Here is a 17,247-nt window from a genome sequence, read left to right on the forward strand (position 1 = left end):
TCTGGCTGTCCTGGAACTCTCTGTAGACCAGGCTGGCCTCGAACTCGGAGAACCACCTGCTTCTGCCTCCTGAATGCTGGGATTAAAGGCGTGTGCTACCACTGCCCAGCAGTTTGGTGCTTCTTTGTGGACATTCTCTGGCACCTTAGAAAAGACTGAGGTAATCCTGGAACTTCCCAGTTTGGCCCAAGATCAAGATCATAAAGTCTTGGGGGTCGGGGGCAAAGCGCAGCCATAGCGATTTACATTTATATAGCCTTTACATTTAGAGGGCTTTCAGTTGGAAAAGTTAACACTTAAACTAGTGCAGATGAAGTGGGAAATTAAAACTGGGCTTGTAAATAATTGTTAGATACAACTGGCATGGTGACTCTTACTAGAAAGACCAGTAATTGAGGCAAAGACAAGCTCACTGTGAGGCCAGCCAGGGCTAATTAGTATTCTATCTCAAAAAACGAAGGAGAAGATTGTGAAATACCTGCAGGCTTGTTAAAGAACTTAAGCTTTCAGAAATGAGGCTGGGTGTGATAGCACTTGCCTATAATTTTAGCACCTGGGAAGCAGAGGCAGGAGGGTCTCTGAGTTTGAGATGAGTATATCTTATATCGAGTCTCAAGCCAGTCAGGGTTTTACTGTGAGATCCTATTTGAAGGGGGAAAAGTGAGTATGATGTATGCCAGTGGCTCTACCAATGGGTAGGCCCTGTGTGCTCTCAGAGTGTGGTGCTCTGTCTCCCTAGAGCCCCAAGACTTTCTAATCTTTCCCAGCCTTCCTTGCTCCAGAAACATCTAGTGGCCAGACGGTACCTGCTTTGGCAGATACTCAGGAAAAATACTTGTTAGATGAAAAATAAGCCACTTGTGTTTGAAAGACACAAAGGTGCAGTGGCAACAGTCACTTTCATTCAAATTTCCAGAGTTTCACTGTTGGCACTGTTCACACAGCTAGCTAGCCTGCTGTGTCTATACCAACAGTAACACGCACACAAACACTCTACAGCCAGCTCTAAGGGACTCTACCGGAACAGCCGGTATGATCTGGGCAGGTGCCCATCTCTGCTGGACAACGCTGCCTGGATGTGCTCATAGGTGGGTAGGTCAGTCAAATCACCCAGGGCAGCCACAGCAGGCTTGCCACGGAGCATCTTGGAAGCAACCCTCTTGATATCTTCTGGCTTCACGTTGCCTACAACAGAGAGTAAAAGACAGTGAGGGCAAGAGTGGAGTTTCCAACTCCATCTCAAACTGTGCACTCAGGCCAAGGAGCCCTGATCTGCATCATTCCCACCACTGGGGGGCATGGGTAAGGGCTGCTGAGGGACTGACCAAGGTATGTCAAAGGGGAAAGTAAGTTTACATTAGGTGGGGAACTACAGTGGCTTAAAATTATTTTCAAGATGAGTAGTGTATGCCCGTACTCCAAGCACTGGGGAAGTAGAAGCAGGAGGCTCGAGGCTCAGGATCAACACCAGCCTGGACTACAGTAGACCCTGTCTCAAATCCCCTAAGCAACAGTAGCAGCAAATATTTTCAAACACGAGGGCAGCCAAGCAGGGTAATGTACACTCACAGTTAAACAGAAAGGTCTAGAGTTTAAGGCCAGTCTATGAGACTTAAAAGCAACCCAACACTGGAGGGCATAGCAACCCATCGGGAGGCTCATGTTTAGACAGAGTGGGTTGTCATAAGTTCACTTTATTTTCCAGTCTGAAGAAAAAAATCTAGAATCCTCTCAGTATTGCAGACAGACAGACGGACGCACCCCCCACCCCCAGCAAGCATAGCCTTCAGAAGGGATCCCAGCAATCCATCCTCTAGAACCCCAATGAGGCATTTTCTAGAGATGAGGCTTCTCATGAGGGCAGGGCAATCACCTGTCCCAGACCACCAGGATTCCCAAGCCCAGGCAGGTGGACTGAGTTGTCTTCAGAGAGCAGGTGATAGTACCCAAGCTGCTCCTACCTACAGTTCTGTTCCAAGCCTCACACCCAATTCCCAAAGATGAAACACAAACCACAAGACACACTGCTAGAGCCACAGGACAGAACCTGTAACAAGTTACATTATCCCACCCCAGTGACCAGATGCCTCCTTCCCAAGGCTGAGTAGCCTAATTATTAGTACAGGATGGAGCTTGCAAAGGACTTTGGGGAAGCCGGGGCTTGTGGTATGGCAGACAACAGGAGACCCATCTGTCTGTCTGCATCAGGGCAGTCTCAAGTGATCCCAAGCCAAGCTTTTGGGCATACTCACGAATGAGTGTACATAGCTCGTGGGGCAGCTTTCTTGAATGTGTAGCCAACACCTGCCTCCCCACATCCTCAAAAATCACAGGCCTGGACTCCAGGTTCATCATGAGCATGGACATCAGCTGTGTCTTGGCCCGCTCTAGCTCTACCTGAGGACCAAACACCACAAGTCACCTCGACAGCTGGCTCAAGAGGGGCTGACCCAAATATGTCTCAGTAAAGAAACCTCCATGTGTAGCCGGGCGTGGTGGCGCACGCCTTTAATCCCAGCACTCGGGAGGCAGAGGCAGGCGGATTTCTGAGTTCGAGGCCAGCCTGGTCTACAAAGTGAGCTCCAGGACAGCCAGAGCTATAAAGAGAAACCCTGTCTCTAAAAACCAAAAAAAAAAAAAAAAGAAACCTCCATGTGGGGGCTGGAGAGATGGCTCAGTGGTTAAGAGCACTGACTGCTCTTCTGGAGGTCTTGAGTTCAAATCCCAGCAACCACATGGTGGCTCACAACCATCTGTAACAAGACCTGATTCCCTCTACTGGTGTCTGAGGACAGCTAGTGTACTTACATATAATAAATAAAATAAATCTTAAAAAAAAAAAAAAAAAGAAAGAAAGCTCCATGTGCCCAAAGATGAGTAGAGTGGAGGGGCTGTCCCAGTCTGGTTTCCAGTCTGGCACACTCCGAGCATGGGAGGAACTACATTGGAAAAGCCTTCATCACACCGGGACAGGAACACATGTCCAATCTCTGCTGCTTGTCTGAATCACAGGAGAGCAACATGCATCAGGAAGCCACACCTGGCTGCATGGGAAACCCGAAGTTGTTGATGAAGCAAAGATTCTGGTGGTCAGTGTCCTAAACATAGGACCCAGCCTACTATCACCTGGTGCTACCAAGGAGGCAGCAGAATCAACAGTTGAGCCTCTGGCCAGGTGTGAACTTCAAATGTGGCACCAAAGAATCAGGACCACAAGGGACAGAGCAAGCTGGTTGTGCAGGCGCTCGCCTATACACAAGCTCTCAGGAGGAGGCAGGGCAAGAGAACTGTAAGCTTGAGGCCAGCTTGGCTATCTCATGAGTCTTTGTCTCAACACAAGTTATTTAAGACTTATGCGATTTCAGGCAGACACTTAATACTGTACATTTATCTCAACAGATCTGACTTTAGTGGAAAGTATTTTATCAAGATATTAGTGGAAATATAGAGCATTAATTTTGGCTGTGCTGGGGGTGGACCCCAGGGTCTTGAGCACACTTTTACCACGGAGCCATACTCCCAGACCCAGACCCTGGTTTGTTTTAGACAGTCTTATTACACATTACTTTAGGCTGGCCTTGAACTCATCACCTCCTACCTCTCCATCCTGAGAGCTGAGGTCAGAGACATGCATTAATTGCTTTGCTTTGCAGTAATTTTCATTTTTAAGCAGATTTTTCTTTTTTCAATAATGTTGCCTTTTCCTCCTTAAAAAGCCAGGATGTGGTATCTGACCACTGAAGAAAACTTGCACTATGCCGAAAGACAAAAATGCATGCCCGAGCAAGCCACCTTGCTTTTTTTTTTTTTTTTTTTTTTTTTTTAGGTTTTTCGAGGCAGGGTTTCTCTGTATAGCCCTGGCTGTCCTGGAACTCACTTTGTAGACCAGGCTGGCCTCGAACTCAAGAAATCCACCTGCCTCTGCCTCCCGAGTGCTGGGATTAAAGGCGTGCGCCACCACGCCCGGCTCGCCACCTTGCTTTTATAAGCTCTGGCCCAGGAAGTAACAACATTTCCAAATATTAACTAAAAGACAGCCAGGCAGTGGTAGTGTACACCTTTAATCCTAGTAGTTGGGAAGCCAATCAGGTGGCTCTGAGTTCAAGACCAGCCTGGTCTACAGAGCAAGTTCCAGGACAGACAGCCCTACACATAGAAACTTCATTTCCAAAAAAAAAGTCAACACAAACTTGGGTTCCAACATAAAATGGAGCCAAGAAAGGCCTAGGAAAAACCCCTGCATTATTGTCTGTCTTGTACAATGATGCTTTAGCGCATGGCCATTCTGTAGGAACAACTCAGAGAGGGACACTGCCCTCGGGGAGGCCACTAGGGAGGCTCAGCCTGTGGCTCCTTCAGCCCAGTGACTTGCTAGATCAGGTGCACAGGATGCTCCAGGCCTTACCAAATCCACCGTCCTGCCCATCAAGATAAACTCCTTTGTGATGATTTCTACCATTTCTCGAACCTACAAAAGAACATGAGATGAGGGTGTGAGCTGCAGCCCTGGCCTGCTGACCCCTTAAGCACACCCCTGCTCCCCACCCAGAACTCCGGTACTACTGAGGAGTGTACACTGAAGTGGGCAAGACAGACAGGGGTGCTGTCCTCACTTGTCTTGGGTCTGCGCTGGCATGAATGCACAGGAGGCCTGTATCTTCATAGCTATGGTGGTAGGAGGTAGCATTGTACATCCAGTGGTGCCTGTGAGGGGGAGACATATGGTGTCCAGTGAAGGTGACAGGAAACCTGGAAGGTGTCAGCATAGTCAATGCTCTCAGCAGCCTAGTACCCACCGATTGAGCACATTGAGGTAGAGCCTGGAGAACATGCCTTTGCCAGGCCCTCCGGCTGAGAAGGAGCCCCCTCCTCCCATCATCATATTCAGCACAGCAAAGGGGATGAAGTCGTCCTCCTATGGAATGCAGAGCCACACCAGTTAGTGTCAGTTGGCTATAGTTGCTTGATCCCACTGGTGCACCCGACCTATACCTGGACCCACCAGGAAGGAACAGCTCTCCAGTCCCACCATGATGTGTGTGAGCTCTGGAATTGGGGTTGGGCCAAGACTGACATTTGACATGTCTCTCTCCACCTGCAAACAACCAGACACATGTCAATAAAGCCAGCCAACGTCTACTACAACAACAGCCACACTCAACCAGACACCAGGTGACCTCAGCCCTGTCACCTCTTGCTTTGAATAGGGGATGTGTTCATACTGTCACAGTGCTGGATTGTACACTAAGGAGAAGCATAAACACATTCGTCAACACACATACCCAGAGAACACATGGCACAAGTCCTGAGACTTTTCCTGCCAAGTTACCTTGATGATCCCCCCAGTGTACTGTGCCACTGATCTGTCAACGTCCACGGTTCCAGGGGCTCCCCAGGCAGGCTCGGCTCCCAGGAGGAACTTTCTGGCACATTCTACCAGGTGCTCATGCTCCACGCCCACCCCAGCCAGCACCATGCGGTCAGGGGTGTAATAGTTCTTTAGGTAGGAGTGCAGCACTTCCCGATCAATCTTCGCTATGTTCTCTACAGGGCAGAACCGGTGCAGGCCCACTGTGTTCTCCCTAAAAGCAGCCTGCAGCCGGCAGAAGGAGAACAAACCCAGGGGAGAAAAGCAATCAGGTCCCCACCATGGCCTATGACCACATCTGCAACAAAAAGACTGGGCAGTATCTCCAGTTTGGCTCCGTGTCTGTGTTCCTGGAAGCAGCAAGTTTACCCCAAAGAGAAGATTTGAAAAACACAAGAAGAGCCACACAGACGGAATGGTAATGACTGTGGTACCCTAAGTGGGAACAGCTACCACTGCAGACATGGCAGGCTCAGAAGAATACAGCTATGAGAGCATGTGCCCACAATCTTAGCACACAGGAAGCCAAGGCAGAGAGGTTATGAATTCAACACCAAATCTGAACCAAAAGCAACTATCTCAAAAACAAAACAAAAAACCCAGGAAGCTAAGCCTGTTCTGTAACCCTAACCACCCGCAAGGCCAACAGCAGGGAGAGGTTTTACTTCATGAATCATCTCGGTGAGCAGTGGCTCTGGGTCAGGTCTCATGTTCAGGTCCTCTAGTTCAAACTGCACAGCCATCCTCGTCATCTCAATTTCTTCATCTGCAAGAGTCCAGACAAGGGTTTGGCCTGAACCAGCAAGGAAGAAGACAGCACTGACCTGAGCAGCCGGGCCTGGCCAGGTGCTAGCTATCGTGCTAGCAAAAGCTCTGGAGCACCTGCAAGGGAGGAGGCCAGATGAAAATTAGGGTCCCCGGCCTCTTGTCTTTTTCTGTTCTGCAGACCTTTGGACCTGCTCCAAGCTCTGCTGCTTCACCTGCTGTCTGTTTCAAAACACACCTGTGAGGACACAAGGTGGATGTGGTAACACTTAGGAACCAGACACCACCTGAGTCAGGGCTCCATTCCTCAGCTGGAGACATGCGGCCAGGCTGCTGTGAAACTGGGCAAAGAGCAGCTGGCAGGGCTAGCTGCTGCGCCCTCTCCCATCCTAACAGGACTCAAAGACTTGGAGGATAAAGGAGACCAGGCAAGAGAAACTTCTGTAGGCATGGCATTCATGCTTACACACGGGATGAGGGACATTTCTGAGCAGAACTTTAGTAAACCCTTTAAGGTCTCGTTTAGACATATGAAAGGATGAAACATTGTGTAGAACACTGCAGGCGTGTTTCAGCACTGGCACTCTCCAATGATTGGCACATGAGTGCCCGGCTCTAACACGAAGTTATAGCCCTTCCAAAGCTCCTCCTGACCACCCAGCCTCAGAGCCACACCTGTCAGTCGGGGGTGCAGAACCACATCAGCCAGCAGATCCACCACAGTGTCCAAGCCTTTGCTGTCAGCAGACACAGCATACATGGTGGTGTCTCTGAAAGGAGATAAGCCACAAGAGCAGGTGCAAGGTTTACACCAGATAACAACTCAGTCACTGAGGCCCTTCATGCCAGCAAAGACTCTACCACTACACCTCTTCCTTGGGTGTGAAGGCCTTCTAGGAGCCACAACTGCCCACAGTGAAGCTCTCCATAAGATACTTTGGAACCAGAGGCATATGGTTCTCCTCTCTTCACAGAGGAAGCCTCTCACTCAGGGCTTCCTAGGCCTGGACAAATAACCAGCTGGTCTAAATGAAGGCTGGTTCCACATGGACACATGCCCAGCTTCAGAGAGCCAGCAGCAGCCTGCCTGTTTAGCTCAGCATTCTTCACAGGTAAAGGCCTGGACAATTAAAGGTCAAAGGATGTCAGAGAAGAAACTAGTATGGAATGCTTTCTGTCCCCAACATCAGGCATGCCGTTGATTTTTAGAGAGACTCCAAGAGACTCTGACCAAGGATGAGGAGGACATTTACAGATGGACATAAAATACCTTGAGGTCTGGCAGTCACAGATACCACCATGTTTTTCCAGCGTAAGCAGAATTTCATCTTTGCTGTCAAATCGAGCAGTGGACTATAAAAATAATTAAGCTTAAGTAAATAACCCAAAATCCATTAAGTGTACATTTGCTTTCAAAAACACAAAATCATGTCAGAAGTCTTTTGTGAGCACCAACTTCATATTCAGATCCTTAACTAATACAAGTTCTTAAAAAGGAAAGCTGAAAACTTATAAAAATTACAAATTTGACACTGACCGAAAATGCCAATTTTTCCAAAAAATGAGCTATTCCACTAAGATATTTCGCTTCATATCGTGATCCTGAGTTAATAAGAACTGGTAATAAAAAGAAAATGGACAGGTTAAGCCAAATATTCAAAACATTTAATCAACAGAAAGTTTTCAAAACAATGGCCAATAGAACTTACTTCCTACGGTACAGAATTGTCCAAACTTATTTTGAGATGCCACACGAAGCCCATTGTCCAGAGTGGTAACTTTGGTTTCAAACTTTTCCTGTCCATCAACTGTAGCAAAAATAGGCTTGGGTACACCAGGCAAGGGAGAAGAGAGGGGGATGTTGGGGTAGGTGGCACCACTGCTGAACCGTCTGTGTGCAGGAGATCCAAACCTACAGCAGAGCAGCAAAATATTTAGTCTTATTTTATGTCACGGATGTATGTTCATCACAGGCATGCCCGTTGTCCATGGAGGTCAGAAGAGGGCTTTGGATCCCCTGGATAGTGGAGTTATAGATGGTTGTGAGCCACCAAATGGGCGCTGGTAGCCAAACCCAGGGGAAGCAGTCAGTAGGCCTAACTACTGAACCATCTCTTCAACCCGGGTCTTTGGGGCTTCACTGCCCACTCTGATCAGCAGGCTGCGTGAGAAACGAGTTCCTGTGCATATGGGCCTGGGCAAGCCCGGCCCCTCAGAGCTTCGCTTTGGTCTAAAGGCTCTAGCCGAGTGACTCTGCCGACCTCTCCCAACCAGGTTCCAGTCCCCAGCTCCTTCTCCAGGCCCAAGGCGCCTGTGCTCTGATCCAGGGGCCCATTCTTCTCTTCCAGTCCCCCCCGGTACCAACTCCCCCGAGTCCTCCCTTCCTCGCACCGAGACAGGCCTCGGCTCACCTGGGCCGCGCGCACAGCACCGCAGATCCCCGAAGCAGCCGCGCAGCCGCCCACACTGCCGTCGCCATCGCGCCGCCGCGCTTCTGCGGTCACTTCCGCTTCCGACCCCGCCCCGCGGCGTTCGGCGCTGGCTTCCGGCCCGCCGAGCCGGATGAGGCAGGGGCCGGCGACTGCGTTGCGGGCCATGGGGCCGCGGCCGGGTTAGGGCGCGGCGATGTCGGGCTACGCGCGGCGGCAGGGCGCGCCCCCACTATCGCGGACGCGGAGCCTTGTGGTTCCCGACGGTGAGCGGCGCGCGGCTGGGGCAGGGCCGGGGGGCGCGGGCGGCGGCGGCCCGCGGTGAAGCCGCTCTCGTTGTCGCTTACAGCTCCTGCGTTCTATGAGCGCCGGTCTTGTCTCCCCCAGCTAGACTGTGAGCGCCCCCATGGCGGGGACCTGCACCCCCATCTCTTCGGCTTTCGGCCGACGTTTATGTGCTATGTGCCCAGCCCGGTGCTGGCTTCGGTAGGAGACACAGGTGAGAGTCGGGGCGCCGGCCACAGTGCGGAGCTGGGCAGCGCGGGGAGCCCTCCCCACAGCCCGCGCGCCCGCCCCAAGGCAGGAAGGTAGTGCCTGGTGGAGCTCGGAGGCCACTTGAGCCCACCGGCTTGGGCAAGGCCAGGGGCTGGACCTAGCGGGTCTGCGTTCCACCTGCAGCTGCTCTTAGAGTGCGCAGGAATGTGTAGTTTACCGCATCCAGCCTCAGAAGACAGCTTTCTAGTCCCAGACTCAGTGGGAGTCAGGCGTCTGCGGTCTTCACCTCCCTGGACAAACGCTGCAGTCATAAGGCTTGCTGTGATCACGGTGAGCTGACCATGTCTTTTTGCAGGTTTTGGCTATGGAAAGGGGAAATGTACTAAACAAGGTCCTTCGGGAGCCCCTGAGACGCGCTTTGGAGGTAGAGTAGCTCAGTGGATCTTCTTTCCCTCTTCCTCAGACTCAGTGCCTGGCAGGGGTCTGGCCATGGGCTTTCAGGATGACAGGGTTTAAGGGGTATATACCTGGAGCCCAAAAGAGCAGTGGAGCCCGCAGTGGCGCAGGCCTTTAATCCCAGCACTCGGGAGGCAGAGGTAGGCGGATTTCTGAGTTCGAGGCCAGCCTGGTCTACAGAGTGAGTTCCAGGACAGCCAGGGCTATACAGAGAAACCCTGTCTCGAACCCCCCCCCCAAAAAAAAAAGAAAAAAGAAAAAATCGACATAAGATGTAGGTGTTATGTTATGAGACCCACATGAGCAACAGAGTCTGATAGCTGTGGAGGTAGAGGCTGGTCAACTAGGGCAGTTGGAGAAAAGGTCAGAGGAAGGGATGGCATAGAGCAGTTCCTGAGATGCACTGTGGTATCTCAGCAGCTTTGAATCGCCTACAGTAGCCTTCAGCCCACTGTGTTGTGTGTGTTTTGTGTGTGTGTGTATGTGTGTGCGCGCACGGGGGGTGGGGGGGGCGGAGTGAAGTCAGCCTCAGCAACCAACAGGCTTTACCGGTGAACTGGGCATATGACTCCGAGGTAGATCAGTTACCTGAATGTGGGTGGACCCCTGGACTTGATCTTTGTTTGGCACAGCATTTTTTGTTTCTTTTAAAGTGGCAAGGGTTGTCTCGGGGAGGCCAAAGGGTGAGTGCCTGCCTATTCTCTAACCTCTTTGGGCAGCTCTCATGTTCTGTAGTGTTCTTTGAGTCACATTTGAAATGTGATGGTAACACAGGATGTTGGGCCCTTTCACAGTCTTCTGTGGTGTTCGTTTTTTTCAGGTGACAAACTTGAAGACCTTGAAGAAGCCAATCCATTCTCCTTCAAAGAGTTTTTGAAAACCAAGAACCTCAGCCTGTCAAAAGAAGACACGACCACCAGCCGAATTTACCCAAAGGTACATCTGGGAAGCTGTCAGTGGTTGCCTTAAAGGACATCTCTTGTACCTTACAGCTTTGGAGGCAGACACTTGAGTGTGGGGAGCAAAGCAGGACAGATATGGCTGCTGACAGAGAGACTGTGTGTGGGTGGAACAGCTGCTTGGCCCCTTTTGGTAGACGAGATGGGCCGCCTTTGTGGGAGCATAGAGAAGGCTGAGCATTGGCTTCCAGTCTGCAGTGTTTCTCTCCACTGTTTTTAGGAAGCCTCAAGGCACCCACTGGGACTAGAGCACAGCTCCCCTGCCTCCCAGCTCATGGGATATGGCCTGGAATCTCAGCAGCCATTTTTTGAAGACCCAACAAGAGCCAGCAACCTAGAGGAGGATGAAGATGATGGGTGGAATATAACCTACTTGCCATCTGCTGTGGATCAGACTCATTCCTCTAGAGACGCACAGGACTCGCCGCCCTGTGACACCTACCTTTCCTTTTTCTCCAACGCATCAGAGCTGGCAGGTCCCGAGTCTTTGCCCCCATGGACGCTGAGTGACACTGACTCCAGGATCTCCCCAGCGTCTCCAGCTGGGAGTCCTCATGCAGACTTTACAGCTCATGAAGACTCCCTAGGGGACAGACACCTGCGGACGCTGCAGATAAGTTATGAAGCAGTAAGTGAGGGCAGTGTGGCACCCAACACAGCTGAGCTGTGTTGTGGAGAGGAGCTGCAGTCATTCATCTACTTCCTGGGTGGCCTGGGCTCAATGCCACGGACAAGGCAGTTAGTCATATAATGGCTTGATGTAGAATTGCCCTGAAGAGGGGCCTAAAGATATAGATAGCTCAGTGGTAGTTTTCTCCTAGCACTTGGGAAGTCCTGGGTTAGATCCTGAATGCTGAAAAATAAGAGAGAAAAAGGAATTTCTCTATGGAGAGCTCTTCCTTGGGTTGGTTTTGGCTGTGCAATTAGTATAGCAGACTGAGAAGTACTGCGGTGAGCTCACAGGCAGGCAGACAAGAGCTAGCATGAAAAAACGGTCTAGTGGAAGTGTTGGCTAAGAGTCATCTTGCTGACTGCCCCACGTGATGGAAGGCCTTAAAACCATAAGTCACCTAGAAAAAGTAAAGTGTGTGGCCACAGGCCATCTTCTCCACTAAGGGCTTGAGGGTGTTTCCATCTGACCTGGGCTGTTTATGTTCCAGAGCTGGGCATGGAAATACGAAACTGTCATCCCAGCGCTTGGAAGGTGAAGGGAGGAACAGAAGTTCAAGGCCATTCTTGGCTACATGGGAACAAGTAAAGGGCAAACTAGGTTGCAGGAGATGCTGTCTCAAAAAGACATTTCCTGGACAAATGGGATGCATCTTCACACCTCTTGCCCCGCCCTGAATGCATAAGGTTCCACCTCCAGACCCACAAAAGAATATTTCAGAGCAGAAGTATGTTCCACTCGTGAGGGAGACATACTGGGTGTCTAATGAGGATTTTTTTTTTCTACAGCTGAAAGATGAAAACTCTAAGCTCAGAAGAAAGCTAAATGAGGTTCAGAGCTTCTCTGAAACTCAAACAGAAATGTATGTAAACTTGTAGTTAGGCGTCACCTTAAACCCTCCTCTACCATTCAGGGAACCTGGCTCCAAGGGCTCAGGAGCCTTGCTGCTTGTCATCCCTAGACCTAAAGCCGCAGACACACTTTCTTGTTCTGCTTTAGTCTTTCTAAGACAGTCAGCTGGATTTTGTATTGGTTGGCAGAGCTTGAGAAAATGGTATCTGGGCCTTCCATTGGGAGCATAAAGCTACTTGGGCTGGAGGCCATTGGCACCCTGTGGCTGCCTGAAGCAGCTACTCTATCCATAGGCTCTAGTGGGTTTCACCAGCTAATCAGACTAAAGTGCTGTTGGAAGCATTCTTGACAGTGGCCTGGAGAACTTACCTCAGTTTTTCCTCTACTGAGGGTGAGGACACTCGAACGGAAGTTGGAGGAGAAGATGATCAAGGAGGAGAGTGACTTCCATGACCTCGAGTCAGTAGTCCAGCAAGTCGAACAGAACCTCGAATTGATGACCGTACGGAGGGGCTCCGCTCTGGGGTAGTGGGCAGGGCCGGGCTGCTGCTGCAAGAGAGCACTTGTTACTGTTGCCAGAGTCCACAGCTGGACCCTGAGCTCAGCAGGCAGCTCTCACCATGCTGAGTGTGTGAACTGTGGTAGGCCAGCATACGCTGACACTGTGAAAGGGTTCTCTCTCGGGGTGGGTGGTCCCTGATGCTGGTCCCAGGGGTGGGCACCCATGGGCAGAGGAATCAGGAAGGTAGGTTATAGCGCACTGCTGCCTGCTGGGGTAGGTGTCCTGTATTAACACAGCCTTGGTGATATGCATTGTATTTATTTTTTGGGGGGCCACAGAAACGGGCTGTAAAAGCAGAAAATCATGTCTTGAAGCTGAAACAGGAAATAAATTTGCTTCAGGTAAGTAAAGAGAAAGGTTTGGCTGTCATACATGTGAGTTCAGGGAGGGAGAAAATAGTGTGAGCCAAGCGCAGCGGTCGGAGCAGTCAGGAGGCTGAGGAAAGGATAGTTGTACATTTAAGGCCAGCCTGGGCTACAGGGCAAGAAGCACCTGTTTTGAATAGGCCAGGGCCAGGCTCATCCCCATGTCCAGATCTGTGCCTGTTGTGATACAGAGGTGTGGCTGAATTGCCTCGGGAGCACTAACTTTGCCCTTCTCTCTAGGCACAGCTCTCAAACTTGAGGCGAGAAAATGAAGCCCTGCAGTCAGGCCAGGGTGCCAGCCTTTCTGTAGTGAAGCAGAACACCGATGTGGCCTTGCAGAACCTCCACCTTGTCATGAACAGTGCACACGCATCCATAAAGTGAGTCCCCGAACGGCCTGGCTCCCAGATACTGTAGCTCGACAGTCTGGCTGGACCAGCAAGGGAAAGGTGCTGACCGGCTCAGTCATACTATAGTCAGTCAAGTAAGAGTGGTCTCTTGTTTTGAGACAGGGTCTCACTCTGTAGCACTGACTGGCCTGGAGCTATGTACACTAGGCTGACCTTGACCTCACACATGTCCTTCTGCCTCTGCACTCAAGTGCTAGAGTTAAAAGCATGCACCCCCTCACCTGGCTTGTTTTTTTGAGGGATTTTTGTTTTGTTTGGATTTTTAAGAGAAAGTCTCCCTGGCTTCTCTGACAGTATGTGTAGACCAGGTTAGCCTCAGACTCCGAGATTTCCTGCTTCTGTTTCCCAAGTTCTGGAACTTGAGGTATGCATTATCATGCCCATTTTAGGGTTTTTATTTTTGATGTTCCAGAGAACCTTCCCACTAATAGGTGTGGATGATGCCATGCCTCTGAATCCAGCTTCTTTACCTGTGCACGTTGCAGCTCTAACTGAAGGGGAGAAGTCTGCCACAGTGAGCATACTGTGAGCTAGTCAGTTGGTGATGATAATGGTGATTAAACACTCACCAAAGCTGCAGCTTGTTAAACTTGTCAAGATGTAGTTAATTCATCTGACCTATTAAACACGAAAGCAAAGTAGTCCCCCTGGTAGAGATCTCATGACTAGATATGGGACTTGCAGTGGGACTGCTGCCCACATCATTGAGAGTACTGCACCATCAGCTTGGCCTAAGCAAAGAGCAAAATTCAGAATCAGTTTCTGATGAACTTATCTGGCTTGCAACCTACCATCTTCAGTTGCCTTCCCTAAGCTTCACTGTAGGGTGGCTGGCCTGTGCACAGGCACATGGGCCAGAGGGCAGCCACACAGAATCCAGTGTGGCAAACCTGGTTGATATCTCTGGGCTCTCTCCTTTAGATCTGTCTCTGGCTGCCTTTGCACGGCTGAAATAATGGCCCTGGTCTCTCTCTGCTTTAGGCAGCTGGTGTCTGGGGCAGAGACACTGAACCTTGTTGCTGAAATCCTCAAGTCTATCGACAGAATTACTGAAGTTAAAGATGAGGTGGACTCTTGAGACGCTCTACCTGCCACCGGGTCCCGTCACCTCTGCACCGAAGGCACCACACATCTTCCGAATGTGTTCTGTCTATGCAGTCCTCATCAAAGCATTTCACGGCCTAAGCACGTGACTGGCCATCTGCAGTCCAGGGCTCCTTTCCACCAGTTGCACCTAACAGTTTACATGAAGTCCCACTGTTCGATAGACTCACTGATTTACTGGAAGACACTTTTATAAAACCACTAAAGCTGAAACGACAGTTTTGTAACAAGCTGCTTTCACTATCCTCTCTAGGACGAGGTCGGGCTCAGCCTCAGTTTTGTCAAGGGGAACACTAAGTGAGCCAGTGTGTAAGTGAGCAGCCTGTACAGAGATGCGTGCCTCACTGAGGCAGCACCACTTGGTACGTGCTGCCGTCCTCCCACCAGGACCATAGGACCAAGGTCACACACTGTGCACAGTGCAAAGCTTCATACACCCTCTACTGTGTGCTGTCAGCTTTGGAAAGCCATTTGGGGCTGTCGATTTTGATGCACGTTAATGTGTTTGTGTGCCTTTTGTATAGTGCAGTTCAGACTGGAATCAAAGCACACACCCACCTGGGGGGTCAGCACCAGCTCTTTGGGCTGGCTGGCTGGCTGGCTGGCTGGTTTTTGAAGGACAAGCAAGACATAAGCAGCTCCCTGTGCTGTGCTGGGGGGTCAAGGTTTGGGGGACACTTTCCTATAGTTTTTTTTTTTTTTTTTTTTTTTAATTTATTTTTCCCTTTTCCCCTCCTGTTGAGATCAACAGCTTTCTGATCTAAATAAATCCTGAAGATCATTTCTACTGTCTTGTCATTCTGGCTTACTCAGGGATTCATGCTTGAGAGCTACCCTGCTCTTTTAACTTCAAGGTCTGCATCTGAAGGTAATCCTTAGTGAGGCTAGGCCGGGGCCTGGCAAACACAGAGTGGATGCTCACAGTCAGCTATTGGATGGATCACAGGGCCCCCAATGGAGGAGCTAGAGAAAGTACCCAAGGAGCTGAAGGGATCCGCAATCCTATTGTTGGAACAACATGATGTACTAACCAGTACCCCGGAGCTCTTGACTCTAGCTGCATATGTATCAAAAGATGGCCTAGTCGGCCATCACTGCAAAGAGAGGCCCATTGGACTTGCAAACTTTATATGCCCCAGTTCAGGGGAACGCCAGGGCCAAAAAGTGGGAGTAGGTGGGTAGGGGAGTGGGGGGAGGGTATGGGGGACTTTTGGGATAGCATTGGAAATGTAATTGAGGAAAATACCTAATAAAAAAAGGGAAAAAAGATATTCCTGCAGGGTAGTGGTGGTGCACGCCCTTAATCCCAGCACTTGGGAGGCAGAGGCAGGTGGATTTCTGAGTTCGAGGCCAGCCTGGTCTACAAAGTGAGTTCCAGGACAGCCAGGGCTACACAGAGAAACTTTCTCAAAAAATCAACAAAAGAGGATATTCCTGCCATTGCTGGTTTATTAGACCCTCAGGTTCTTGACCCTTGGAGTCAGGCATATCACAAGAGTCACTACATCAATATGCCGGATGAGCCACATCCTAGCTTCACACTGAGGCTGGGTGGATGGATGCCTAGCAACTAAACTACTGGGCCCTTTAACTCACAGCTTTTTAGAAGCTGTCCCCACCCCCAGAGCAGATCTCAGTGCAAGGTGGTGGGACACATAGGAAGACCAGGCTAGTGTTCCCTCTGCTCACAAGGCTTGAGTCAGAGCTGCCATCAAGAGGAACTGTCAGCCTTTCTCCACCACTGCAAGTGAACCGGATGAGAGCTGCACAACTGTTTGTACACTACTCTCTTAATTTACTTATGAAGTGTTCCTAAATTAAAGTTGTACAAGCACCATAGAGAATGGTGGTACATGCCTTTATTCAAAGTACCATGGAACAAAGACAGTTCTAAATCAGTCTGTTCTACATAGACTCTGTCTCAAGAAACAACAGTACCCTTGGGAAATTTGCCTGATAGTTTGTACCAGGCTTGCCCCACACAAAAAGGTCCTACACCAGGAACCTACAGGTTTCCTTTAATGCCCCAGACTCACTCTGGCCAAACCCAACTCTGGGCCAGACTTGATATGACTCTTATTTTCTTCTTTGAGACAGTGTCTATATAGTTCTGAAACTTGCTTTGTTGTCTATCAGGCTGGATTTGAACTCACAGAGTTATGCCTACCTCTGCTTCCTGAATGTTGGATTAAAGGGATGCACTATCACTCTTTGATTTCATGACTCTGTACCCACTCCAGTAGTGTTGCAGGTGACTTCTAGCTTGTAGTCAGTTCTCCATAAGACCAAGGCCTTTCCCAGGTCCCACAAACTGGCCAGTCGCTAGGCTTGGTTTTCACCAGCCTTGAGCCTCAAGCCACTGCCATGCTTCTCCTACTCACAAGCATTATTAGGCACTAGGAGGACCCAGCTGCCTAGGGAGAGTAGAATTAAGGAAGCTGTTAAGAATTAATAATGGGGGGCTGGTGAGATGGCTCAGTGGGTAAGAGCACCCGACTGCTCTTCCGAAGGTCCAGAGTTCAAATCCCAGCAACCACATGGTGGCTCACAACCATCCGTAACGAGATCTGGCGCCCTCTTCTGGAGTGTCTGAAGACAGCTACAGTGTACTTACATATAATAAATAAATCTTTAAAAAAAAAAAAAGAATTAATAATGAACCGGGCATGGTGGCACACGCCTTTAATCCCAGCACTGGAGAGGCAGAGGCAGGAGGATTTCTGAGTTCAAGGCCAGCCTGGTCTACAAAGTGAGTTCCAGGTCAGCCTGGGCTATACAGAGAAACCCTGTCTCGAAAAAACAAGCAAACAAA

General features: G+C 50.1%; 2 protein-coding genes across 8 annotated transcripts; one reads left to right on the forward strand and one right to left on the reverse strand.

The window, feature by feature from the left end:
* Positions 1–880: 880 nt before the first annotated feature.
* On the reverse strand, positions 881–8,629 carry Pmpca (peptidase, mitochondrial processing subunit alpha). The gene is made up of 13 exons (XM_021182332.2): positions 8,545–8,629; positions 7,843–8,045; positions 7,671–7,750; positions 7,404–7,486; positions 6,809–6,903; positions 6,034–6,134; positions 5,330–5,593; positions 5,003–5,095; positions 4,797–4,915; positions 4,614–4,704; positions 4,406–4,468; positions 2,253–2,397; positions 881–1,185 (listed from the first exon to the last, which is right to left on the reverse strand). The coding sequence occupies exons 1-13, from the start codon at positions 8,610–8,612 to the stop codon at positions 1,016–1,018; spliced, it is 1,575 nt and encodes a 524-aa protein (XP_021037991.1). The 5' UTR covers positions 8,613–8,629; the 3' UTR covers positions 881–1,015.
* Positions 8,630–8,663: 34 nt separating this feature from the next.
* On the forward strand, positions 8,664–15,210 carry Entr1 (endosome associated trafficking regulator 1). 7 transcript variants are annotated; one of them, XM_021156214.3, is made up of 10 exons: positions 8,664–8,828; positions 8,912–9,061; positions 9,413–9,481; positions 10,334–10,449; positions 10,693–11,100; positions 11,931–12,004; positions 12,385–12,496; positions 12,835–12,897; positions 13,162–13,301; positions 14,313–15,208. In XM_021156214.3, the coding sequence occupies exons 1-10, from the start codon at positions 8,759–8,761 to the stop codon at positions 14,407–14,409; spliced, it is 1,299 nt and encodes a 432-aa protein (XP_021011873.1). In that variant the 5' UTR covers positions 8,664–8,758; the 3' UTR covers positions 14,410–15,208. The 7 variants fall into 7 exon arrangements, with proteins under 7 accessions (XP_021011873.1, XP_029330369.1, XP_021011874.1 ...); XM_029474509.2 differs by lacking the exon at positions 12,835–12,897 and having other exon boundaries at positions 14,313–15,209; XM_021156215.3 differs by lacking the exon at positions 9,413–9,481.
* The last annotated feature ends 2,037 nt before the right edge of the window (positions 15,211–17,247 follow it).

The sequence above is a fragment of the Mus caroli genome, unplaced genomic scaffold (assembly GCF_978045245.1).
Source record: "Mus caroli unplaced genomic scaffold, Mus_caroli_1 scaffold_2, whole genome shotgun sequence".
Taxonomy (NCBI): Eukaryota; Metazoa; Chordata; class Mammalia; order Rodentia; family Muridae; genus Mus; species Mus caroli.